The 26,966-nt window shown below is 55.6% G+C and overlaps 1 protein-coding gene across 3 annotated transcripts in view; it reads left to right on the forward strand.

Moving 5' to 3' along the window:
- Positions 1–631: 631 nt before the first annotated feature.
- The window catches only part of DLL3 (delta like canonical Notch ligand 3), a 329,262-nt gene continuing 302,927 nt past the window's right edge, over positions 632–26,966 (forward strand). For 2 of the 3 annotated variants that reach the window (XM_075915298.1, XM_075915296.1), the window contains exons 1-3: positions 632–917; positions 2,417–2,659; positions 10,804–10,861. In XM_075915298.1, the coding sequence (XP_075771413.1) occupies positions 870–917; positions 2,417–2,659; positions 10,804–10,861 (349 nt within the window). In that variant the 5' untranslated portion in view covers positions 632–869. The remainder of the gene's footprint in view (positions 918–2,416; positions 2,660–10,803; positions 10,862–26,966) is intronic. The other variant, XM_075915297.1, reaches the window with a different exon arrangement.

Below are 26,966 nucleotides of genomic sequence, written 5' to 3' on the forward strand. Positions count from 1 at the left end.
TAGCAGTGCGCCTGGAAGCTGAGCCCTTGTGCGGCCACTCAGGAGAGATTCCAAGGCTGCCCAGCTGATTAGCAGAGCGCCCACAGCTGGGTTTGTGTTTCTGTTAGTGGTGCACATGGCGCATGCCTCAGTCTACATAAAAAGTTATTCTACACATGGTTGGAAAAGTTTACAGAGAGTGTTGGCTCCTGGCTCTCAGAGCGAGATGGAGTCTCACTTTCTGCCCATGCATTCTGGGGTAGGTGCTCCTGGAGGCTAGATGGGAGTCTTCTGATCCAACCCGGCCGTCCCAGCTAAGGGTGTTACCTGCCCCCTCACCAGAGCGCTCAGCTACGGGGGCTGCGCCCCCCACGGCCCTGCCCCAGGAGGAGCAGGATGCTGCGGGCCAGGGGAGGGAGGCTCATGGTGCCCAATGGCAGAGCGATGCCCCCGGGATGCCCAGCGCGGTTCTGCCACCTGCCCAGCAGGTACCAGGGCGGGGAGACTCTCGCGGGGAACCAGACGCCCCCAAGCGCCGAGAGGCCGCAGGGGCCAGGCCAGCTGCTGGGGGTGGGGGCGGCGCTCGCTCGGCTGGGGGCGGGGTTGCCCCTGCCTGGCGGGGGAGGGGGCGGGCGCCGGAGCCGGGCAACCCGACACCAGGCTGAGCCCGGTTAAAAGCGCCGGAGGCGGCCGCTGGGTGCCTGTCGTGCGCGCTCCCTCCCCCGAGCCCTGCGCCTCGTCCCTGCGGGCTGCTCCAGCTTCGGGCTCCGCCGGCGGGCACCGCGGCCCCTCCTCGGCCTCTCCGCGCCCCGCTCCGGGCGCCCCTCCCTTGGACTAAGCTGCCGCTTCAGGGACTGAGCCCCCGGCCCACGCCGCCTGCTCCCCGCCCCATGGCTGCGCTGCTCCTGGCCGGCCTCCTGGCGCTCTGCGGGCAGCTGGTGAGTGGCTCCTGCTGGGGGAACGCGGGGCCTGGCGGGGGGTGTGTCAGTGTGTCCGGCCGGGACCTCTCCGGGGGGGCAGCCAGGACCTAGCGGGGGGGGGGTGTCAGTGTGTCCGGCCGGGACCTCTCCGAGGGGGCAGCCAGGACCTAGCGCGCGGGGGGGGGGGTGTGTCCGGCCGGGACCTCTCCGAGGGGGCAGCCAGGACCTAGCGGGGGGGGGGTGTGTGTCAGTGTGTCCGGCCGGGACCTCTCCGGGGGGGCAGCCAGGACCTAGCGGGGGGGGGGGTGTGTGTGTGTCCGGCCGGGACCTCTCCGGGGGGGCAGCCAGGACCTAGCGGGGGGGGGGGGTGTCAGTGTGTCCGGCCGGGACCTCTCCGAGGGGGCAGCCAGGACCTAGCGGGGAGGGGGGGTGTGTGTGTCCGTGTGTCCGGCCGGGACCTCTCCGAGGGGGCAGCCAGGACCTAGCGGGGGGGGGGGGGTGTGTCCGTGTGTCCGGCCGGGACCTCTCCGAGGGGGCAGCCAGGACCTAGCGGGGGGGTGTCCGTGTGTCCGGCCGGGACCTCTCCGAGGGGCTGCGCGCAGGCACGTGTGCGGACTGGGGCGCCCCAAGGGGGCTGTGCGCACCGTGGGGTGGGAGGCGGCGGGGGCAGTGACCGCTCCTGGGGGACGAGTCTCTCTAACGGAGCTGGGGCCGATTGCTGCGAGGGTGGCCGAGGGACGCTGCTCCAGGGGGACCCGGGACCGCCTCGGAGGCGCTGGGGCAGGGGGCGGGAGGTGAGCGGTGGCTCTGCGCTCCCAAAGGGCTGGCACCTCGAGAGCTCTCCACTCGCCCTGCGGGCTGACCAGGGCTGGGGGTCTCTGCTGGCCGGGGGGTGCGGGGTGAATCGGGTCCGGGCTGCCCCTGGAGGTCTCTGCTCTCAGGGAGGCTGGCTGGACCCCAGGGAGGGTTCAGGCCCTGGAGGGTCTGGGGAAGACAGCGCCTCTCCCTTGTGGAGAAGGGCTGTGTCAGGGGATGGGGGGCAGTTTCAGGCTGGCGGGAGATGGTGGGGGTACACCAGGTGGCTGGGGTGTGTGCTTGCCTGGGGGTTACTTGGTTTCCAGGATACTTGCGCCCAGGGGGTGGCAGGGTCAGCCAGGGGGAGTTTGCCCCAGGGAATGGGTTTCTCTGGAAAGGAGAGATGAGCCCTGAGAGGCACAGGGAGGGGGTGCCAGGGGAGGCAAAGGCTGTGAGTTGGGGGGCTGCAAACTCTGGAGGGGGGGGCCGGGGCCTTGGAGGTGCCATGGGGGAATTCCAGCCCAGGGTGGGACAGGGCCCTTGGGCGCATAATCTCTGGGCGGGAGGGGCAGAGCGCGGGGGGGATCTATGGGGTGGGGGCTGCATGCTGTGGGGTCTGGCTGCGGGGTGGCGGGTCACTGTGTGCTAGGAGGGTTGAGGTGGGGGGTCCCTAGGGAGAAGCGGGCAGACTCCCATGCTAACACCCCTGCTCTGTCCCGCAGGCCCAGCCGGCTGGGGTGTTTGAGCTCCAGGTGCACTCGTTCCGCAGCAGCGCCCGCAGCCTGTGCCCCAGTGCCAGGCCCTGCCGCCTCTTCTTCCGCGTCTGCCTCAAGCATGCCCAGGCCGTGGTGTCCCCTGAGCCCCCCTGCACCTTCGGGGCTGCCCTGAGCGACACGGTCCCCGCCGACCGCAATGCTGCGGCCACCAGCGCACCCATCCGCGTGGCCTTCCACTTCAAGTGGCCGGTGAGAGCCCCTCCCTGGAACCTCCCCCCAGCATCTAACCCCTCCAATACTGCACCCCAGCAACCTCCTTGTGACCCTACCCAAAGACTACAACCCCCCTGCACCCCCTCACAGTGCTCCCCTTTGTGCTCCCCCTCCGATAATTCTCTCCCATTAAACATCCCCTCCCACAGCGACACGTCTCCATTATTCACCCCCCCCCCCCATTCCTCTTTCCCAACTGGGTCAGACCAAAGGTCCATCTAACCCATTTCCTGGCTGCCGACTGGCTGGTGCCAGGTGCCATGGAGGAAATGAACAGAACAGGGCAGTTACCAAGTGATCCACCCCCATCCTCCGCTCTGAGCTTCTGGCAGCTGGAAGCTCAGGGACCTGGTGCCGGTGGTTGTGTCCCAGACCTTTCTAGCTAATAGCTGTACTCAAAACTTAGCCACATTGTTTTGGCACTTTTGGCCCCCCCCGGCTGTAAGTCCACAGGCTGACTGTGCGCTGGGGAAGCTGCCAGACTTGCCTTTGTTTTAAACGTGCTGCCCCTTCCTTGCATTGGTGACCGCTAGTTCTTGTGTCATGTGAAGGGGTAAACAACCTTCCCCTAGTCTCTTTCTCCACACCTCTCCTGATTTGACAGCCCGCTCTCAGGCCTCGCTTCCTCTTTTCCGAGCTCAACAGTTCCAGTCTTAATCTCTCCTGACATGGGAGCTGTTCATCCCTCTAACCCTTTCTGGTGCTCTTCTCTGCACCTTTTCCAGTTCTCCTCTCTCTTCCGAAATGGAGCAACCAGACCTGCATGCACTAGTCCAGGGGTGGGCGTACTGGGGATTAATATGGTGGTGTGCTAATTCCTGCCTTATTAGCTTTCCCTTTCCCAATGGCTCCTAAAAGTCTGCTTGGCTGTTTTGACTGCCCTGCACACTGCGCAGAAGTTTTCAGAGAAGTAGCCGCAGCATCTCCAAGACCCGTCTGGAGGGGTAAGCGCTAATTTAGGTCCCATTGTTCTGGGTGGAGAGCTGGGATTGGCGTGTTGATAAATGCAATGGAAACATTCCCACGTGCGTCACTTTGCATTTATTAACGTGGAATGGCACCTGCCGTTTTGTGTCCGTCACCCTGTTTCGTGAGATCCCTTTGTAACTCTTTACCCTGCTTTGGGCTTAACTAGCGTAAGTAGTTTTGTAGCATTGACAAGCTTTGCCACCTCACTGTTTACCCCTTTTCCCAGGTCCTTTATGGATATATTGGACAGCCCAGTACAGATGCTTGTTAGTTGCCTCTCACCATTCGGAAACCTGACTTTTTGTTTCCTCTCTTTTTAACCAGTTACTGATCCATGAGAGGATCTTCCCTGTTATCCCCTGCTCAAGAGCCTTTGGTGTGGAACCTTCTCCAAGGCTTTTCTGAAAATCCAAATACGCTTTATCCACTGGATCCCCTTTGCCCCATACTTGTTGATCCTCACAAAGAATTCTGACAGATTGGCGAGGCGCGATTTCCTTTCTAAAAGCCATGTTGGCTCTTCCCCAATGTAGTGTGTTCATCTGTGTCTGGCAATTATTTTATTTGCTGTAGTTTCACCTAATTTGTGTGGTTCTGAAGTGAGACTTACCAGGCTGTGATTGCCGGCAATGCCTCTGGAGAAGGGATGTAAAATCCCGATTAATCCGTCAACCGGTTAAACGTTAGGTTGGGATTCCTGCTGCCAGCAGGCTCCCAGTTTTGGGGTTGGGGCTGCTCCCAGGCACCAGTTAACCGGTAAGCATTACTCAGTAAGGGTGATGCTTACCAGGTAACTAGTTACCCTTTCCTGGCCCTATTCTGGAGGCTTTTTTTTTTTTTTTTAAATCAGCTTTGTTCCAGGCAGCTGGTGCAGAAGCTGGTGTAAATGATCGGTTACACACCACAGTTAGGGTATGTCTACACTACAAAGTTAGTTTGAACTAATGGACGTTAGTTCGAACTAACTTTCATAGGCGCTACACTAGCGCTCCGTTAGTTCAAATTTAATTCAAACTAACGGAGCGTTTAGTTCAAACTAGGAAAACCACATTTTATGAGGATTAAGCCTAGTTCGAACTAGCTAGTTCGAATTAAGGGCTGTGTAGCCCCTTAATTCAAACTAGTGGGAGGCTAGCCCTCCCCAGCTTTCCCTGGTGGCCACTCTGGCCAACACCAGGGAAACTCTTCTGCCCCCCTCCCGGCACCAGACCCCTTAAAGGGGCACGGGCTGGCTACGGTGCCCGTGCCAGGTGCAAGCCTGCCAGCACCCAGCCAGCAGACCCTGCACCTGGCATGGATCAAGCCAGCCACCCGATGTCCCCCAGCCCACCCCCTCTTCCCGGGACCAGGCTGGTGGCTCCCGGGAGCTTGCCTGGGACCGCAAGAGGCGGGTACATTCCTGGGCTAGTACGGACATTGTGGATCTCGTCCATGATCTCCGCACTAGGCACAGGAAAGTGGCCATCTAGGGCAGGAGAGCTGCCAGCCTGGCCACCCAGGAGCAGGTGTGCATGAAAATCAAGGGGGTCCACTGAGACCCCCGACCCTGAGCCCTGAGCTTACAATGGCCGTCCTGGGTCAGACCAAAGGTCCATCTAGCCCAGTAGCCTGTCTGCGGACAGCGGCCAACCCTAGGGACCCTGGAGGGGATGAACCAAAGACAGTGACCAAGCCATTTGTCTCGTGCCATCCCTCTCCAGCCCTCCACAAACCTTGGGCAGGGACACCACTCCTACCCCCTGGCTAGTACTACTCCATGGACCCAGCCTCCATGACTTGATCTCACTTCCCTTTAAACTCTGTTCTAGTTCTAGCCTTCACAGCCTCCTGCAGCAAGGAGTTCCACAGGTTGACTCTCTGCTTTGTGAAGAACAACTTTCTGTTACTAGTTTGGAGCCTGCTACCCATTCCTTTCCTTTGGTGTCCTCTAGTCCTTCTTTATGGGAACTAATGAAGACCTTTTCTGTATGCACCCTCTCCACCCCACTCATGCTTTTAGAGACCTCTATCCTGTCCCCCCTCTGTCTCCTCTTTTCTAAGCTGAAAAGTCCCAGTCTCTTTAGCCTCTCTTCATATGGGACCTGTTCCCAACCCCTGATCATTGTAGTTGCCCTCCCCTCTCACAGCCTCTCTCTTCCCCTCTCCCACCTCCTTTTCCCAGTCTCCCCCAGTTTTGTTCAATAAAGACAGATTCCATTTTGGAAGACACGTTATCTTTATTTTGTACATCAAGAAGAGGGGCTAGGGAAGGGTAAGTGGAAGGAGGTGAGGGAGGAATGGGGCACGAGCCCCCGATGGGGAGGACTGGGCTGGCTCTGTGGGCTTCTGGGGGTGGAAGCTCTCCTGCAGCCCCCCAATTGCCCCCTCTTCCCAGATGGCAGCCTGCGGCAAGTGCAGCCGGCTGATGGCCGAGTGGTGTGATGTGCCCAGTGTGAGTAGTCCAGGCAATCCAAGCCAGGACTGCTTTGCAAGCGGGGCACCCCTTAGAACTGTCTGTCTGGGGTGTGGGTCGGGACCCTTTAAGCACAGCCCTCGGCTAGCCTGAGACAGCATCTCCACGCTCTAAGTTCTTCTCTGATGCCCTGCTGGCACTGCTTCCGGCCATCCTTAAGCCCGGTTCAGGGTCCACTTAATGTGGACATGCTAGTTCGAATTAGCAAAACGCTAATTTGAACTAGTTTTTTAGTCTGGATCCGTTAGTTCGAATTAATTAACTAATTCGAACTAAGTTAGTTCGAATTAACGTTGTAGTGTAGACGTACCCTTAGTAGTTCTGCAATGTCACAAGTTCCTTTGGAATTCTTGGGCGATACCATCTGGTCCTGGTGACTTATTACTGTTTAATTTATCTGATTGTTCCAAATCCTCCTGGGCTGACACCTCAGTCTGGGACGGTTCCTCAGATCCATCATCTAAGAACAATGGCTTTGGCATGGGAATTTCCCTCACCCCCTAGGCAGGAGACACAGAATTCATTTAGCTTCTCTGCAGTGACTGTGCCCAAGTGCCCCTGTGGCCCTTCAATTGTCCAGCGGCCCTTCAATTGACTAGGGTTACCAGGTGTCCGGTATTGACCCAGACAGTCTGGTATTTTTGCCTCCTGTCTGGTAAAAAAAAAAAAAAAATGCAGAAAGTACCGGACACCTCAAATGTCTGGTATTTTTTGATTTCCCCCCCCCCCCCCCCCCCCCCCAGCCAAGAGGCAAAAATCCCGGGTGCTTACTTGGTTCCACAGGCCCGGAGCAGGAAGACAAGATGGTGGACGGCTGTCGACAGCCTGTTAGGGCCCAAAAGCCTCAAAAGCATTTCTTAAAGCGGCCACGCTGATTTAAACTTTTTTTTTTTTTTTTTTGGCTCAGCAACTTTGGTTTCCCCTTTTTTTCCCTTAATAGCATTTTCCCCGGTGGTTTTCTTTGGGGGGGAGCATTCGGTATTTTTGGTTAAACCATCTGGCAACCCTACCAGTGACTGTTTGGCAAGCTTCTTGCTTCAGTTGTAGTTCAACAAGTGCTGTTAGCTTTTGTGCCTCAGCCAGCTGTCTTAAACATTCTTTCTTGGCCCACCTCTTCTACTCTTACATTTGACTCGCCAGAGTTTGCCCCTTTTTATTTTCCTCACTAGGATTTAACTTTCAACTTTTCATAGAACCCTAGGGCTGGAAGAGACCTCGGGAGTCATTGAGTCCAGCTCCCTGCCCAACGCAGGACCAACCCAACTAAATCAACCCAGCCAGGGCTTTGTCAAGCGGAGATGTAACAACCTCTAGTGATGGAGATTCCACTTCCTCCCTAGGGAACCCATCTCAGTATTTCCCCACCCTCTTAGGGTATGTCTACACTACCACCCTAGTTCGAACTAGGGTGGTTAATGTAGGCATCCGAAGTTGCAAATGAAGCCCAGGATTTAAATATCCCGGGCTTCATTTGCATCTTGTCGGGCGCCGCCATTTTTAAATGCCTGTTAGTGCGGACTCCGTGCCCGCGGCTACACGCGGCACGGACTAGGTAATTCAGATTAGGCTCTCTATTCCGAACTACCGTTACTCCTCGTGGAATGAGGTGATCCGGTAGTTCGGAATAGAGAGCCTAATCTGAACTACCTACTCCGTGCCGCATGTAGCCGCGGGCACGGAGTCCGCACTAACAGGCATTAAAAATGGCGGCGCCCGACAAGATGCAAATGAAGCCCGGGATATTTAAATCCCGGGCTTCATTTGCAACTTCGGATGCCTACATTAACCACCCTAGTTCGAACTAGGGTGGTAGTGTAGACATACCCTTAGAGGTGAAAAGGCATCCTTTTTCACAAACTGTTCTTTGACTTTACTGGGTAGCCATAGTGGCCTTATTTTGGTCTCCTGACTGTCCTTTTGTTTAAAAAAAAAAAATCATGTGGGGTCTATTTTATTTGAGCCTCTATGATGGTGTTTTTAAATAGTCACCAGGGAGCTTGCAGGTGTTTCACTCTTGTGACTGTTCCTTTTAATTTCTGTTTGTTTCATCAAGTTCTATGGGTTATATGTGAACCAGACTCTCTCACACCCGGTTGCTGCTCCCCAGTTCCTCCCTGTACTTTGCTAATTTCTTTCTTACCCCTTTACTTTGCTAATTTCTTTCCTACTGCCTTTTCTTTCCTACCCTTTACAGAGTTCCCCTTTTAATAAACCCTCCCCAAGAGATGATTCAGCCCAAACCGGGTGCCCCTCGGGTCTGGGGAGAAGCCAACAGGTCCAGCGTGTAAAAACTTCCTTACGACCTTTCGAATTATACATACCAGCACTTGGGTTCTGTTTTGGGCTGGGTGGATCCCATTCGGCTTCGGCAGGCACTTCCTTTCCCAAAAGGCTCCTAGTTCCCAGCACTGTAACGAAAGCTGTCCTGGCGTTCAAAGAAGTTACATTCAAGCCTTGGCACAAATAAAGTACTGCCTGTTTCTAATCAGCTCAACTCCCTCTCCCCTCCCAACTCCCTTGTCCCATCCATGGCCTGTCTGGCTTGCTGGCCCTGCACACGGAGCTCAACGCTTCAGAGAATGAATGGGGCTCCTAGACTTCAATCTCAAATCTGACCGCCTGCATTTGGCCTTTTCCCCTCTCTCCTACCTTTCCCCATGGCACGGATACACATGTGCCAAGCCACCGGCTCCCCCCCAGCACTGCGCATGAGATCTGCAACCTGAGTGCCTGGCAGGCAATTCAGTGGGTGGTTCTCCTGCTCACCACACACCCAGCTATCCCATAGTCAACTCCCCCACTGCTGTGAGCTGGGGTCCCCTCCCCTGGAGGGCGCTGGCTTCTCTGCGTGAGAGGGTTCCATGACAGCTGGAAGGAGGGTTCCGACACGGGGATCCCTTCCCTCGGCTCCAGCCTGATGTTCTTCCCTGAGCCTTCCCCTGCTGTGCAGCCCAGGTTGCTCTGTTGTGTCCCCCAAAGGCGCCTGTGTGTGCCCCTCTGGCTCCCTCGTCGCCTCCGGTTCACCACTCTGGTCTCCTGAGCCTGCACGTGGTCTCTGCGGGCCAGGAGCAGCTTGCACTGAACGCCCACGCAGCAGGTGTGGTCAGCGCTAGGAACCCGGGAAGCCTCCCTCTACCCAGAACCGCTGCAGTGTTTTTACTCCAGCACGGAGTTTTAGGGCTGGATGTTGGGGTGGGGGGGCTTTGGGATGAAGTTTAGAGCGTGTTTGCCAGGTGTGTGTGTCTCTCACGCTGACTCTCAAGCCCCCCCCCCCCCCCCCCTCCGGTTGTAGCTCTGTAGGGAGCTGGGTTGGCGACTCCCTGTTTGCCCTGAGTTCACCTTGCCCCTATGTCAAGGGTTCCCAGTGGGACCAGGCCAAAGAGTGGCAGGCCAGAGCCATATGAGGGATCTCAGCCTAGCTGGCTGCTGGGGTCAGCACAGGCCCCGTGATACGCTTCTTAATACTCCCTTCCCCCAGCCCCTCCCTGATACCCCCCCGCAATCCGCCAGTGCTGCCCCTGATATCTCCCCTCTGCATTGGTGCTGACTGCTGCTCTAGCCAGGGGGAGCTCGGTGCCCCCCTCATACTGCCCCTGCACCCTCTTCCCACCCTCTCCCCCGAGTGTGCCACATCCTTCCCCTCCCTGCCTCCCAATGCTGCAGGTGGTGGAAGGTGCTGGAGGGAATGGGAGGGCAGAGGGATCAGCAGGGCTGCCAGTGGGGGAGAGGCGCTGGGGGCAGAGAGGCTGAGGGGGGAGCCTGCCGGCCAGTGGGTGCTGAACATCCATGAAGCTGGCACTTGTGCCCAGCAGGGCCGGTCCCCCCTAATATCCCCCCCCCCGCCATTACACAGGGTGGTTTGGTCAACTGGCCACAAGCAAACCATGTGCCTCTTTAACCGGCCTGTGTGTCACTGGGGCCCCTAGGCACAAAGACCATCGGCCATGCCTAAGGCTGGGGGCTCCCTCCCAGGAAGCAGCGACTCTGGCAAAGATCCGGGGGTCGTGGTGGAGGAGCAGCAGAACCCAGGCTCCCGCTGCGATGCCAGGGCCAAAGGCTAGTGTGACCCTGGGCCGTGTGAACCGGGGAATCTCGAGTCGGAGCAGGAAAGTTCTTTCCCTCTGGTGCAGGGCGACTGCTGCTGGGACCCTGGGGCCAGTCCTGGGCCTACAGTTCAAGAAGGAGGTGGATAAATTGCAGAGGGGCCAGAGAAGAGCCACGAGAATGGGCTGTTTGCTCAAGGGCTTGCCAGTCTAGCCGGGAAAGGCCTACCGTGTGCCCATGGCTGGGCGTCAAAGCCAGACAGTCAGACCGGGAAGGAGGAGTCTGGGTTTAACAGGGAGAGAAATTTCCCACTGGAACAACTGACCAAGGGGGCAGAGGATTCTCCAGCCCTGACCATGTGTCAATGCAGCCGGGATGTTCTGCTCGGGGAGGTATTTCTGGGGCAGGTCTCTGGCCTGTGCTAGCCACAGGCTCCAATCAGATGGTCTGTTCTGAGTTGATAGTTTTATTCATAAGTCCCCTCCTCCCAGTAAGTCCTGCTCAGCGTCGTCCTCCTCCCAGCGCCACCAGCGAGGCACCCCCAAGGCAGCCTTTCGCTCCTCTCCATGCTCCTCTTCACGCCACCCGATCTCTGTCCCAGGCCACCCTCTCCCGCCCCCAGCCCCTCACGCTCTCTGCTCTCTCTCTGCTCCAGGGCACCTTCTCCCTCATCATCGAGACGTGGAGAGCCGAGGCGGGCGAGCCGTCCACAGGTGAGTGATTTCCCCAGCTGCCCACCAGGGGGCGCTGTGGGGTGAGGGGAGATGGAAGGATTGGACCCCTGGGGATCCCCGTCCTCCGAGAGCTTAGTTCTGGGCCCTCCCCTGCCCGGATCATACTGACCCCGACTGGGCCCCCGGCTCCTGCCCCTGGGGTCTGCCAGTCTCCCCTCCCCCCACTAGGTCCAGATGATGCAAACGCTGACCCCATGGCAGGTCACATGGGCCCCTATGGCTCTGACCTACACACCTCCTGACCCCCTACAGGACAGCAGGCCCCCCCCCAGAGAAGTAGGGTGGCAGTGGGGAGGGGGCGGTACTTCCCTCTGCAGCCAGGGTGTCTGCATGGTGGGGGATGGGCCGGCCCCACTGCGCTGTGGCCCTCCTGCCCCAGGCAGAGCTCCACGCTGGGCTGGAATGAGCAGGGCTTGGCAATAAAACCCTCCTGCGATTGCTTGAGGCAGCTGCGCCTCTCAGAGCGACAGGCTCAGGCTCTCTGCAGAGCCAGGCAGCGCTGCTGCCTCGCTTACCCCAGACCCTGGTGCTGAGGTTTTCTCCCAATCACAAGGGCTAGGGGACGCCCGTCTGGTTTGAAATCTAGAGCCTGCTGGGTCACGTGCCCGCAGGAGCTGAGACCCACTGGGCCTGTCGTGTGTGCTCCTTGAGCTGCCTTGTCATCCACCAAGTCCCTACTCCAGCCAGCCCCCATCGCCTGCTGGTGCCCCCCCCCCCCCCGCCAGCGCTCAGCGCCTGCCACCCCCAGGAGCAGCCCAGTCTGACGCAGGTTCCCACACAGCAGTGACAGCTGCATGAGGGCAGGGCACAGCGTGCTCTGGTCATGCCCCACGCACCCCCAGAACAGCCCTGCACTGGCACTTTGTCCCCTTATCCCCTGTTTCCCCTGGACCAGGCTCCCGCTAGCCCTCCGGCCCCTGCTGCCCGTGTTCTCCAGAATGGGAAGCCGCCGTCCGTTTGCCCCAATACCACCCGCAGCCCCTGGGATGGGCACCACTGGCCTGTTAACCCTCGTACCACCCACATCCCTGCGCTGACACCCACTGGCATATCCATGATGGGCAGTGGAGCCAGCAGGGCTGAGGAAAGCAGCCAGTAGAGGCCAGGGGTGCTAGTGCTCTGGGGGGACCAGGCCAGTCCCTGGGGGAGGGCGCCAGGAGAATTCCAGGGGTGGGTGGCAGGGGAGCTGGGTGCTGGACTGGGGGGAGTAGATCCCAGCAGGGGGCAGAAGTGCTTGATGGGGGGCATGCCGGCTGGGGCGGGGAGCAAGGGGGGGGGGAAGCAGAAGAGCTGGTGCCAGATGGAGGGTTGCCAACTTTTACTTGCACAAAACCAAAGGTCCTTGCCCTGCTCCCCCATTCACTGCATTCCCCGTCGCTTGCTCCCCACACCCCCACTTACTCGCTTTTACTCGGCTGGCTCGGGGTGGGGGTGTGGGCCAGGGGGCGGGCTCTGGAGTGGGGCCAGGGATGAGGGGATGGGTGCAGGAGGGACTCCAAGCTGGATGGAGGGTTTGGAGGGCAGGAGGGGATCAGGACTGGGGCAGGAGAGCGGAGGGTCGCAAAGGCAGCGTGGGGAGCCCCTGGCCCCCTTACACTTAGGGACTGTGAGGGGGATGTGCCAGCTGCTTCCTGGCAGCCACACAGCATGGAGATGAGCAGGGAGCTGCCAGCCCTGCAGTCAGCACCGACCAGAACCACCAGGACCCTTTTTCAGCTGGTCGGGGGAGGGGTTGGGGTGCGGTGGGGGAGGTGGAGAAGCTGGCTGGGGGGGGGGGGGGCAGAAGGACCCACAGCAGTGGCAGTGCAGTATGGCTGGAGTGGGATGGGTCTGAGGAGACGGATCCTGCAGGCAGGTGCTGGGGGGATGTGTTGCAGGGAGGAGCAGTCCCCCGAAGCCCTCCCCCACCCTAGTGCAGGACTCTGGTCTGAGCTGAGAGGCCGCAGCGGCAGGCTCCAGGATAGGGTATGGGCTGGGGGGAATCTGCCTTGGGGAACTGTGGAGGGGTGGGGTGGGGAGTCACATCACGCTGGAGGGGGTTCTCAGGGGGACGGAGGGGAATACAGAGCGGGAGGAAGTACCCAGGGTGGGGGGGAATGGGGATCGCAGAGGGATGGAGAATGATTGGAAATTGGGTTACGTCCACACCAGAACCTGCCTTCTAGACTCCAGACTGACCTAACCAGACGCTCCCTTCTCTGCAGAGATCAGCTCACCTCGAGTCCTCCCAGCCTTTAGCAGCTGGGCCAGCTGGCCCCTGGGTGAAGGATCCTGCGGGTCCCTCTGCATTCTCCTGATGTGCAAGGCTTCTGTGATCTTAGAAACAGGACGCCCCCTCCCTTGGGCCCTGCCCCCTGGGGTTGCCAGCTTTCTAACTGCACAAAACCCAACACACTAGCCCCACCCCTTCCCTGAGGCCACCCCCACTCCCTTCGGTGGCTTGCTCTCCCCTTTACTTTCATTCAGTTGGGGCAGGGGTTGGAGTATGGGACGGGGTAAGGGCTCCAGCTGGGTGTGTGGGCTCTGGGGTAGGCCGGAGATGAGGGATTTGGGGTGCAGGAGGGTGTTCCATGCAGGCAAATGGGGCACAGGGATTCAGAGTGTGGGAGGAGGCTGTAGGTTGAGGCAGAGGGTTGGGGTGTGGGAGGGGTCTCTGGCTTTGGGGAGGTTTGAACAGGGGCTTGGGGCTTGGGCTAACCTCAGGTGGCTCCTGGTCACCCTGCCTACCCTGGCTCTGCACTGTGCCTCCAAAGCAGCCAGCAGGTCCAGCTACTAGTTGGGGGAGCCAGGATGCTATGCATGCTGCTCCTACCCACAGGCACCACCTTGGCACTTCCCATTGGCTGCAGTCCCTGACCAATAGGCATGTGGTGCTGGTACTTAGCACAGGGCCTGCATGATAGGAACCACCGGGGTCCCTTTTCAACCGGGCATCCCTGCTTGAAAACCGGATGCCCGGCACCCCTGTGTGCGCCTGGAGGTTTTGTGCTCTCTCAGTAACTTCAGTCTCGATTGGCTGATGGCTGTGTGCTGAAAGACTCATGGTATAAGACGTGCGATACGCACTGGTCAGCCAGGCTGTGTACCCCTGTGTATCCCCTTCTGGCCCAAGTCCCAGCATTTAGAAGGTATCGCTACGTAACTCCTTAAATATCATCAGTACGTGCAGCACAGGCTGGTTAGGACAACTGGCATGTTACATGTTGCTAGTGACCAGTTGCGCCACCCTGTGACATGCTATTACATTGACACCAGTCCTAATGGATCCCTGTCAACCCCACTGTACCTCTTGTGGCCACTGTCCCGGTCATAGACTCCAAAGGGATTCATAGATTTCAAAGACACAACAAACACCTGCCTTCCTGTCTATCACCGGGCATGGAATTACCCTGAATTCCTGGTGCCGCGAAAGCCGGTCTTTTAGAAAACCATCCAGTCTTGGGTTAAAATTGTCAAGGATGGAGACTCCACCATGACTCTGGGTAAGTTGTTCCAAAGGGTCATTCCCTTCGCTGTTAAAAATGTAGGTTTTATGTCCCGTCTGAATTTGTCCAGCTTCCCTGTCCAGACACTGGCTTGTTTGACCTTCCTCTGTTAGACTGATGGGCCCATTGGCAATGTGTTCCGCAGGTAGGTACTTATCGACTGGATCTAATCACCCCTTAACCTTCATCAGTTAAGCTAAAGAGATGGGGCGCTTGGACTCTCTCACGCGAAGGCAGGTTCGCTAACCCTTTGGTCGTTCTTGTGGCTCTTTTCTGACCCCTTTCTGCTTTATCAATGTCCTCCTTGAGCTGTGGGCTCAGAACTGGAGTTAGAATCCCAGCAGCGGTTGCACAATACAAAGGGAAAACAACCTTTGCTCTGACGCGAGATTCCCCTGCTGGTCCATGTCAATATCACATTAGTCTGTGTGGCCCCAGCAGGAAAGAGTGTTTGAATCCAACAGGCTTTCTCAGAGTCACAACGTCCCAGGATAGAATCTCCCATCACACTCTTTGTTCCCTGTTCAATCACCTCACGGTAGCTGTAGTAAAAGCATGTTGTTTGCGGGTGGCCAGTTTGCCAAGCAATCCAGATTGTTCTGTATCAGTGACCAGTTCTCTTCAGTCTTTACCATTCCCCTCATCTTCCTCACCTGCAACTTTGTCAGAGAGAATTTTATCTTCCTTCCGGGTCACTGTTAAAAATATCCAGTAGCCAATAATTCATTCCTGCAGGACTCACCTAGGAATGGACACGCTCTATGACGATTCCCTATTTACAGTAACATTTTGAGACCTGTCACTTAGCCAGCTCTTAATGCATCTAATGTAGGCTGTGTTAATTTGTATCTTTGTAGCTGAACAGGATGTTATGTCAAATGCCTTGCAAAATCTAAGCATATTACAACAAAACCTTTACCTTTATCAACCAAACTTGTAATTGCATAATAACATTAAGTTGGACAAAGATCACTTTTCCATAAATCCATTTGGATTGATTGGCATTAATTAACCTCCTATGAATCTTTATTAATCAAGTCCCATATCGATCCCTCCCTTATATTGTCTGGGATCGATGTGAGTTCTGCTTACACTTTCTAAATATTTCTGAAGCATAAGATTAGCTTTCTTCCAATCTCTTGGAACGGCTGCAGTTCTCCAACGTATTGCAAATCAGCATTAATGGATCAGCAAGCTCATTGGCCAGCTGTTTTTAAACTCTTGGGTGAAAGTTATCTGCACTTGCTGATTTAAAAATATCTAACTCTAGTAGCTGCTGTTAAACAGTAGATACAGTAGAATGGAAAGAGTATGTTCACCATATGATCTGTCCCTCCTCCCCAGTACAGAACAGAAATATTTACGGAACACCGCCTTTTCTGAATTATTATTGACAATTTTACTATTTCCATGTAGTAATGGATCAATGCAATTGCTAAGATTAATTTTCTTCTTAAGATGCTTTAAAACATCTGTTCATTGTCCTTAATACAGGCTGGCCATAGAGTTCTCCTTTTGCATCCCTTATCAATTTTCTGTACTTACTCGCTTCTGATTTCTATTCATTACTATGAATTTCTCCTATAGTCCATCTGTTTATATACAGTAGCTGCTTTCACTTCCCCTCTATGCCAGGTGGTTCCCCCTCACACAGATGCAGCCTTTTTTTCCTTGGCTGTGGCTTTGGGGGCTTGTCGTAAAGTATTCTTGAATAATTCCCAATTACCAGTCTCAAGTGTCTAGTTAAATTTTTCCTCCCAATTGATTTGGCTCATAATTATTTTCAGTTCTGTGAAACTGGCCTTTTTAGAGCTCTTTATTCCTGGTTTGCACTTTATTCCGTATGCACAACTCACACGTGGTCTGGTTGTGAGCACTTGTTCTGAAGTTGCCTTTCATTTTTACAGCGTTTTTTTGAGTAGTATCCTTAGGGGGTCTGTCTGTCCCTGAGCTGCTGATCGGAGAACGTCAGTAGCAGTGCCCGTTGGGCCTACACGTGTGCCCCTAGTGCATGAGGGCTAACCAGTCTCTTCTCTGATGCTCCTAGGCAGAGATGGAGCCATTAGCTGTCTATTTGCAGAGCCCTAACTCTTCTTTCAGTTACTGTTTAGCTTTTACCAAAAACAGGACTATGTAGCACTTTAAAGACTAACAAGATGGTTTATTAGGTGATGAGCTTTCGTGGGCTAGACCCACTTCCTCAGATCAGCTTTTAAAAGCTCTTTAGCCTTCTTTTGTGTTTATTTTGGCTGTGCCACTTAAACAACAACCAGGGACAAACAAGAAAGAAAAGACTTTGTGGTTCGGATCAACGCTGGTGGGGAGGGGGAACCCCTGGACAAGGCAGTGGCTGGTTCACTGGGCTTCAAGGAATGTTGAACTTGCAGCGAGGCAATCCTGGTTGGGGCCGTTCAACAAAAGCATTCCCTCCGCCAACAAGACTGAGAGGGAAGACCACAGGCCCCTGCCAGGCGAGTCTCCCTTCCCCTCCCTCCCCCCCACCCCCAGCCTTCAAATTCAAAGGCTCACAAATCAAGAGCGGTCCCGGGATTCCTCTCTAAAACTGACAGAGAGAGCGGGGCCCTCTCTGTCCCGGGAGATGATGGATCATCCATTACAACATCACCTTCTCTACGGCCTAACTTCTGGGTGCGCAGAGTCAGGGCCGGCCCACAACATTTTGGCACCTGAGGCGGGGAGCTCAAATTATGCCCCCTCGCTTGGGCCAAAACTTTGAAAGGTCTCAGTTCTCTGGGTCCTAGTGGTGTCCCCCCCCCCCCCCCCCCAGTCTGGCACCTGAGGCGGCTGCCTCAGTTTGCCTCATGGTAAGGCCAGCCCTGCAGAGAGTGGTGGTGGACAAACGGAGTCGCACCTTCCTGCTAGGCCAGCTGCACCCGTTAGTTCTTCAGGACTTGTTTGCAGTGTGGGGTGTCCCACTCATGGATTTATTTGCCACTTATCAAAACAAGACGCGTCCCCAGTGCTCTTCCAGGGTAGGCATCGGATGGTGCTCTCTGGTACTCACCTCTTCCCGTGGGGACAAGGGCCTTCATTTCCTCTTCTGTTGAAGGCCCTGCTAATCTGATCGCCCCGACCTCACTGAGACAGGCCTGGTGCCCTTATCTGCTGCAGCTTTCAGTGTATCTGCCAATCTCCCTCCCGAACACCCCACACTTCCTCGCGCAGGACAAGCGGTGTGCCGCACATCCCAGGGATCCCCTGACTCAGAGCATGGCTGCTCCGTGGTTCCAGCATCTTGAGAGCTCGTGTTGGCGGCAGATGCGAGAGGTCTGCTGACACTGGGGAGGCCTGCGCGCGGGTTCTAGGGTAGGTGAGTGTCCCAGCATAGCTGGCCAGTGTCAGCAACTCTTCTGCAGAATGTGGACTGTGCCTTGACCCTTAAGAAACTGGGGTCGTCACGGAGCAATCTCAGCCCATCTCACAGCTTTTCACCTCTGCATGGTCACACCCATCCACAAAGAGCTTTCTCAGAGGAATAACTAACCTCTTTCCCCCACCTAGACTTCCCTCCCCTCCTTGGGACCTAACTCACGCATGGAAAACGGTCAGATAGGCCCTGCTTCCAGCCTGAGGCACCTGCTTGCTATCTCACCTGTTGACGAAAACGGGCTTTCTAGTTGCAATTACCCCAGGCAGCAAAGCAGCCTTAAAGGCATGTTCCCCGAATGTGGTACTCTTCCCTGGCAAGGCCACGCTTAAGCTGCATCTGGGGTTTATCCCTAAAAGAGCCTCATTTCAGAGGAACCAGTCCACCCCCCCCTTCCCACGATCTACCCCCAGCCTCACTGGAGCAATAGGGAGGCCACGTTACGCACTCAAAACACTAGAAGAGCCCTTGTGCTCTACTCGACAGGACAGAGGTCTTGAGGAAGTTGCAGGGAATGTTTTGTTCCTCTCTTTGGTGGAAAGAGCTAATGGCTCAATTGTCAGACCAGCCCCATGACTCTCCGTGTCGGTGTCAAACTGTAGTAGGCAGGGCTACCAGATTGGGACTGTGGCCCCTCCCAGATTGGTTGACTTCTTTAAAGAGCGCCCCCATCTTGGAGATCTGCCAAGCGGCGGCGTGTGCGTCGGTCTGTACCTTCACAGCCCATTACCGTCACCGAGGGCCCAGCCTCGCCTTATTTAGCTCCACATGCTTCCATCTGCGGCCAATCTGACTTCAAGCCCTCCGGGGGGAAACTGCTTGGGAGTCTCCTACAATGTAGCACCCATGGGGACGTGCCTGGAAGAAGTTCAGTAACAATGGTTCTTCTGGATGCCCTGTGGATGCTTCATGATCCCCGCCCCTTTGCTCCGGTGTCTTGCGATGATTCTGCGGTGGTGAAGGAACGGAGGGGGTTAGCCCAGGGGTGCAGCATGAGGAGAGACAGCGCGTGCCCCAGCCCTATGTACGCTGCTCCTGAAGGTTTCTGATCCGCGGGGCAGGGACACGGACACGCTACAGCACAGAACCAGGGATACGTCTCCAAGAACTGTCGTTACTGCTCAGGGTGAGTCCCTGTTCTTCCTTCTCTGTCGAGCTGAGGTGTAATATCGAATTGCCCTGTGTTGGGATGCAATGGTCCTTTGAGGTAGGAAACCATCCTCTCTCTTATGTCGCCATGCCAAGAGGCTTTGACTGGGAACCATGAGACCTCCGGCATCTGCCGCTCAGACTGACGTTCCTCCCCAACCCCTGTTTATTGTAGAGAGTAGCACAAGGAGCCCCTCAGGCTGTTCCCGCGTGTGAGCTGATGGTCTGGTCTGGAGCCCATCTCGTGCTTTAGCTGGTCAGATGGGTCGGTCAGCAGTTGAGATCGTTTTCCCCGGCATGTCGGTGACTTGGAAACAGGTAATGTCAGCTCCGAGGTAGAGAGCGTGGTGAGAGGAGGACACGGGGCCCTGTAGGCAGAGAGGGGGGAGTGCAGCAGGGTGTGGGGGGAATTTTGGAAAGATGGAGAGGGAGAGAGTGGGGGGCCTTGGAGGCATGCAGAGGGGAGTTCGGGGGATGCTGGTGGGTGGACGGGGAGTTGAGGGGGCTCAGAGGGATGAGGAGGGGCGTTCAGGGAGTTGAGTGGAGTTTCAGTGGGGGAGAGGAGGGAGTCATGGAGGGGGTAGGTGGGATGAGCTGAAGGGGTGGGGTGGGCCTGGAGGGAGGGAGATGGATGGACGGGGTAGCTGAAGGGATGGAGGGGGCTGGTGGGGAGGGATTGAGTCCTGGCTGGGTGAAGAAACAGCAGGCGCCTGGAGCATCTCTTCAAGAGCGAGTGCGACTCTGGGATTGTTGTGTGAGCGAGGTGAGTGCGAGGGGAGGTGACAAATGTCAATCGCACAGTGGCACAGAAGGGGGATTGGGAGGGCCTGCTCTGCTCCCATTTCCGCACACATGGACACGGGATGGCTGATGAGACGGAACAACAGGAAATTGAAACCTGATGCCCAGAAATGCTTTCTCGCTGCTGTGTCATTAACCAGTGGAACCTCCTGCCACCAACACCCTAGTGTCACCAGCCCTAGCTCGGTGCGTCTCTCAGTCCTCCGCTGCTAGTGCCTGGGTGTGTACACGGCAAGGAAATGAAAAAAAGCTGTTCTCTCCTTTGAGTGCTTGTCCACACTCCTGTTTCACCGATGGGGCCTCTTGTGCTGCAACTCAGGGTCTTTTACCTACCAGCGTCCATATAATGCACCTGTCCCAGGGCCTCCTCAGCTAGGGGACAAAAGTAGGATGCCAGCCAAACCCCATTGGTCCCTGTCCCCCACTTCCCGGCAGCGCGACTGAGCATGTGGGGCCCGTACAGCTGCCCAGCCACTCGGCTTGGGGTATGGTTAGAAAACATGAAAATCCTCAACCCCCCAGACTCTAAAGAATGACAAGGCCAGATGGCAGATCTGTCTGCAGCCCGAATCCACGGGGCCAGCGGCTGATCCCAGCCCCCCAGGCTGCCATGTGGAACCAAGAGACATGCGCTTAAGTCTCCAGTCCTGCTCAATACCAGACACTAGCTTGGCCCTGACTCCGACTGCTAGGCCTGACCACCTGCACCCGTCGTGGTGCCACTCTGCTCCCTGGAGCTCAGGCTTGTTACCAGAGGATTCTCCTCCCACACTGAGCTGGAGAAAACACTCTGGATAAATCCTAGAGCGCAGGAAGCTGTAGGAGCAAACCCTCCTCTACGCGTTTGATGAAGAGCCGTCTGGCCCTGCACCATGCTTTGGAGACGGTGCCACGCACACAGCGACCGCACAGAGTGAAGGTCCCCAGGTCTCGAACCCAGGCCTGTAGGTAAACTTTGCTTCCTGGCTGCCATCTGGCTGCATGCTGGGACAGAGGGGCTAATGGAATCCTAGCCCCACCACAGGCACCACCCACAAAAAGCCAGACTGGAGGAATGCTCAGCCCCACGCTGGATCTGGCTGGGCTATTGCAGCCAGAAGAAAGACAACGCGTCTGTGCCACATGATGGAGGGAATTCCTGGCTGGCTCCTAGATCAGACACTGCTCCTCTCCCGACTCTCTGCTCCTACTGCCCGGCCCTGCCTTGCTTGTGGTTCCTTCCTTGTTCCTGCCCCTGGCCTCTGGCTCAGTCCAGCTTTGAGCTTGGGTTTGTGTTATGGACTCCAGCTGCTGCACACTGTGCCCCCAGCCCTGGAGGAGAAACATGGGTCACTCACAACATCTCCCAGCGCTGTGCACATTCATGGCAGGGAGCGACCTCCAAGTCCTGTGAAAATCTGAGCTGCTGCTCCTCTTGACTCCACCTTGACAGCCTCCGGACTGGAAATGGCACTACGCTGCCAGTGATGCTCAGAATCACAGTGTTGCCAGTGGGCCTGGCCTATCTTCCCGCTGATCTTTTCCATCCGTGCGGAATAATATTTGTATGTGCACTGAAGCAGGTGCGAATGTGCACCACCAACAGAAACACAAAACCTAGCTGTGGGCGCTCTGCTAGTCAGCTGGGTAGCACTGGCATTTTTCTTAAGCTGGGCACTTGCGTGGCTGTTCATAGGGAACATTGGACCTGGCATAGTCCTCTTTGTTGGTGGCCATCATCAGTGACTGCACAGGTACTCCCCAAGGACCACCACCACCCTCTCCTTGGCACCAGCGCTCTCTAAAGCAGCGCTTTGCAAAGTGCTCCATGGAGCCACTCTGAGAACTTCTCACTGGCCACTCTGGTGTGTTTATTTACTGGCTCTGCAGCGACAGAGGGAGCCTTGTGGCTCCGGTTTGCCGTTTACAGCCAAGGGGAGTCGCGGGAAGTGATGTGGCCTGGGCTGTCGCTTCCCACGGCTCCCCTCGGCTGCAAACGGTGAACCGGAGACCATGGGAGCCACGAGGCTCCCTGGCTGCAGAGCCGGTAAATAAACAAACTGTAGCGGCCAGTTACCGGGTTTCTCAGAGTGGAAACACTGCTCGAAAGACCACTCCGGGGATCCGTACTGGGACCCTACGACTCCATAGCCACAAGGTCCGCCCCCCTCTATGCCTATGTGGCCATATTGGGTGTGTGTGGGGGGAAGTCTGTCTTATGGGGAGACACCAAAGACATCTACAGCAACTCAGCTGCCTTCAAATACCTGAAAGGCTGCCAGAAAAAAGGTTGAGACAAGTTGCTCTCTCTTGCCACAGAGGGCAGGGCAAGAAGCAGCGGGCTCAAACTACAGCAGAGCAGTCGGTGCTGTAAAACATCCGAGCTGGAAGAACAGTTGAAGAATGCTTGGGAGGTTGTGGAATCTCCTTCACGGGAGGTTTCCAAAGGAGGCTGGAGCCCTCTTTCTTGGGTGAATTAGACACAAGAAGTCCTGCACCTTGGCCGGCGGTTAGACTGGATGACCCTTGCAGTCCCTTCTCGCCCTGTGGCGCTAGGATTCTAAGTCCGCGAGTCTCCGCGAGTCTGGAGAGAGGAGCCTTACCTATAAATGAGGCAATAATTAACCCTGCTGGAGTGGCATGGCAGATCCCAGTCTCGGTTGCCCACACCTCTCAGAAGCTGGACATGGGATATTTCTAGGCTCACTTTTTCTTGGTTGGGAGGCAGTCAACGGGAATGTGAGAGAAAACTAAGTGGATGTGGATTTTCCTTCGCTGCAATTTTTCCATCAAGATTGAATCAAGAATCTTCCCTACTTCAAACAGTTATAAAGCCAGAGAAATCCAATGGCTTGAGCTAGGCGAGAGGTCAGACCCAGCGTTCACCAGTGCCGCTTCTGACTTTGGGATGTAGAAAAAGCAGCTGGATTTATTCAGCCTGGAAGCCTACACCACAGCAAGCCTGAAATTCTGGCTGGCCCCTGCCAAGGTCTGGCTGCATTCCTTTGGATAACTCGTGTTATAGGGTATGCCTCCTCAGCAGCTGGAGGTGTGGCTTTCCTCTTGGGTAGACAGGTGTGTCTTGCTCTGATTGAGCAAGGGTGCTAAAGACAGCAGTGTAGCCACGGTGGCAGGATAGGACGATCCTGGATCGCGGAGGGTCGGTTGGTAACTAAAAACCAGTCTGCAAGCTGTGCTGGATGCAGCCGACAATGCCGCACCTTCCTCCGAGGTCACAGCTGCAGTTGTGTGCTGATTGTTTTTGGCTTGAAATGCTTCCTTCTAAGAGCTCGTGTGTTGACACCGAGAGAGACTGTGATGCTGCCCTGGAGTGGTGAACGTCACCCTTACCTGGGCTATTGTGGGGGAGCCGGACTTTCACATCACAGTCACCTGCTCTTCAAAGAACAGTCCGAGCTTGTGCCTTCCACTGAGGGGCCATGGAACCACTCCAGAAAGAAACAGGGCGTCCACAGAAGAAGGCAGCCTGCCCTACTGAGCCAGCCATCCCACCCTACTCCGTTGGGAGAGCAAGACCTTTCCTCTGGCTTCAGACCTAGCTCCCTCCTTGATCCTGCACCACCTCAGTCCAGTGAGTTTTGGACATCATGTTAGGTTCCTCACTGTGCCCAGCCCCCAACCTACCGCCTCACCCTCTACAGGAGCCACACTCATCAGGGTCTTCTACAAAGAGAGATCCTCTCAGAGCCCTGCTGCTATAAGGGGGAATGGGTTTCTACAGCCGATATTTCCTCATCCCAAAGCAGAAAGATGGGTGGTGACCCTCTTAGACTGAACATGTTCATATACAATCTGAAGATCGGTATGATTGCTCCTGCTCCAGGGGACTGGTTCGTATCTCTCTCAACCTTTGGGATGTGCACTTCCATGGCGCCATCTTATATCCTGTACTTACAATTTGTAATGCCCTTGACTCTTGTGTTCTACCCCTTTGCCTTTCAGACACTCCGAGGTATTCACTAAAGCTCTGGAGATTGCAGCAAAACACTGGAGAGAGAGAGAGGCACGTCAGTATACCCTCATCTGGACGCTTGGCTGGTTCAGGTGAGAACTTTCTGGTGAAAAGTCATCTCGCTGGGTCTCAAAGGCTGCTCAATACACTCGCAGCTGAACCTGGAGTTCGTTGCTAAAACCCGTGGGCTTCCCACCTTGAGACAGGTTCAATACTCTATTGTTCCTGGTCTTGTGGTGGTGGAGTGAAGACTCTAGCTAGGAGCTCTTTCCTTGCTCCTCTTGGCTAGCTATTCTCATGCAAGGCTACACCGCTGATGCATGCAGGGCATGTGGCCCGTCTGCACCCCAGGCAAATTTCATTTGGGCGTGGCCCTCTCGGGCCCTCCCAGCCAAGGGGAGAGAGGTGGACACATTGCTCTCGGGATGGTGAGCACCTGTGGAAAACCTGCAGCCACAGGGCCTGCGGACATCCTGAGGGACACAGATGCACGTTGACCTCTGAGCTCAGATTGCTTCTCAAGCCATGTGAATGCTGCTTGAGTCATATCACAGGTAATGATGGACAACAATGTTCTACCTCAACAAGCAGGGAGGTGGCAGGTCCAGCCTGCTTGGCCACGAAACTGGCAGTGGAATGGTGGCATCAGATGTCAGATCGCCCTCTCGGCTGTCCATCTACGTAGACAGCAGACAGTCGGAGCAGGTACATATCCTTGAACTGTGAGGGGAACTCAAGGACTCTATTCTTTAACCCATCTTCTCAGAGTGGGGTTATCCTGTTTACAAAATGAAACGACACCTTCAGGATGTCCAGAAACCAAGATTGTCTCTGCTGTTGTCTTGGCTAGCAGTGCTGGCCTGGCTGTTTATAGTCCTGGTTTCTGGACATCTTGAGATTCTCTGGCTCTCAGCTTAAGACTTATCTCTGGTAGCAAATCTGTTGTTGCGGGAGGAGGGGAAAGCCTTCATCTGGATCTGAAGTCTCCCCGTCTCACAGCTGGGCTGCTGGATGGTTTGTTGAGAGCCCCACTCCTCTGGCATTTGGGAGATCCTGGCTGGCAGCTGGAGAGACTCCACAAGATACTTAACTTGGAAAACGGAGGAGAATTTCTCACTAGCACTGGAAATCCCGGACTGCCGAGAAGGCATTTATGCCTGTGATCCTGCCTTGTCTAAAGGAACTTGTCATTGATCTCTTGCAGATAGTGCACTCAGTCATGATCGCTACACCTCCTTCCCCTATAGAGGGCCAATTGACCTTCTCACACCCAGTGTTCCTGAAATCCCTAAAAGGCCGGATCAGCTAAACACCAGTTAAGCCAAATTCCCATTGGACCTCACCCAGATTGTTCCAGTGCTGATAAACGCTCCATTCACACTAATGGCGATTTTGTGCTTTCTCTTGCACTTGTCTCTGAAAATGTCATTCAAGGTAGCCGACGCCATGGTACAGAGGGCAGGAGAGCACCAAGTGCTGCGGGCTGACCCTCCTTCATTATATAGTATGCTAGCTGGATTCTTTAAGATCCCATCCATGGTTCTTGCCAAAAGCCAATCACAGAATTCCATCTGATACAGCAAACTCACCTGCCTGTGGTCCTCTCTAAGGCTCATGCATCCAGCTCTTCAAGCTCAAGATGTCAAAAAAATCCCGGGTTCCTGTCTGCACAGAAAGAAGCCAACAGGCCTTCACCTAGACTCTTTGTGGCCATCGTAGGAAGGGTGAGAGGCAAACCCTTGCCAATGGGGATCTATGGCTAAGTGAAGACTCGGTATGAGATGGCAAAGGAGGACTTGCTCGCCTCTTCAGGTTTGTTCCATCAGAGCCTCAGCAGCCTTCTTAAAGGTCTCCATGTGCAGGGCAGCTACTTGGAGCACTATGCATTAATTCCCTGTGCACTAGGAAGTTATCAAAGCTGCAGGTCAGAAGCAGGCCTGCCTTGAGTCTTTATCCTCCTTGACTCAACGCACTGGAGTGAGCATCAGTGGACTGTGCCTATGCACAATGACTGGAAGGAGAACTTAGTGGGGTTCGATGGGATGTCGTCCCTATGGACGGGGCTGGAGCCCTTTTAGCTCTGGCTCCGCAGAGAAGAGGAGCGGAACACGGAAGCTCATTCCACCTTTACACACCCTTGCAGAACTGCATGAGGAGCCTGCAGGGCATGGAGGTGTCGTGCGGATACTTCTGGCCAAAAGACACAACTTCTCTGCTGTGCTTACGCCCCATCAGCTCAAATGTGCGTGTGGGCTACACCCCTTGGACTCCTGTTCCCATACAAGGTAAGTGACTTTTCCTTCGTTTCCTAACTCTGGTTAGCAGCTGAAGTTAAACAGAGAAGCCTTGGAGCCAGAGCTGGTTGATTGGTTCTTCACTGCTGTTTTAATCCAGGTTTAACCCATTGCTACATGTCAGTTAAGAAGGTGAGTGGCAAACACACTTTTTTTTCCCGCTGTGGACATACCCATAATGGTGGAAGAGCCTGCTGCAGCCTGGATCGGAGCTGGGGTTCTTAGCTCGGGCAGGAGCTCCTGCCTTTCCATCGAAGGGACCCAGTTTATTCCTGACCCGCCCACAGGTGCCATGTCAGTGGCACAAGTCAAAAAGGACATGGCCGTTCATGTGGAGAACAAGACTGCTCAGGGGCAGAAGAGTCTGCACTTGCTAAAAGTAAAGGGAGGGTGCTATGCCTTGCTGGGAGAGGTTTAAACTCATCTGTAATCAGTAAAGACCAGGATGAGATCTGTGTGGAGAGCAAATTGCACCCCTGCACTACTGCAGGGTCTCCACACTGTTCTGTGTTGGATCTGGCGCTGGGTGCTGTCAGAACCAGGATACCAAGCTAGGTGGGCCTCGGCTCTGATCCAGAATCCTTGGGTGATTTCTTGTCAGAGCGTTGTTTGCTAGAGTGTGGGTTGGGTAGGTGGTGCATTCACTATCCCATCTGTCATGGATCTACCTCTGTCGTAGCTCTGGCCTTCATACTGCCTTTCTGAGGAGGTCCCCTAGTTCTTGCCACGCCTGTGCATAGGCTTTCTCAGGGGTGAATTCTGCAGCTCTCCAATTCCCAAACTGGGCCTTTAGGCACTGCACCCCCCCAATTTCTGTCCTTGTGCTATACTGAGAATACAGCCAAGCTTACACTCCTGTGGAGACTTGTTCCCCTTCAGGCAGCCATGCAGGGCGTGTGTGTGGTCAGACCAGGAGCCTTTTCAGATGAACAGAGAGCACTGATGCCATACTAGGGATCCAGCGCCAGAGTGTTTAGATCTGCACGGAAAAGCCACGCTTGAGAGAGTCTGTCTG

This window comes from Pelodiscus sinensis, unplaced genomic scaffold, assembly GCF_049634645.1.
Source record: "Pelodiscus sinensis isolate JC-2024 unplaced genomic scaffold, ASM4963464v1 ctg34, whole genome shotgun sequence".
Taxonomy (NCBI): domain Eukaryota; kingdom Metazoa; phylum Chordata; order Testudines; family Trionychidae; genus Pelodiscus; species Pelodiscus sinensis.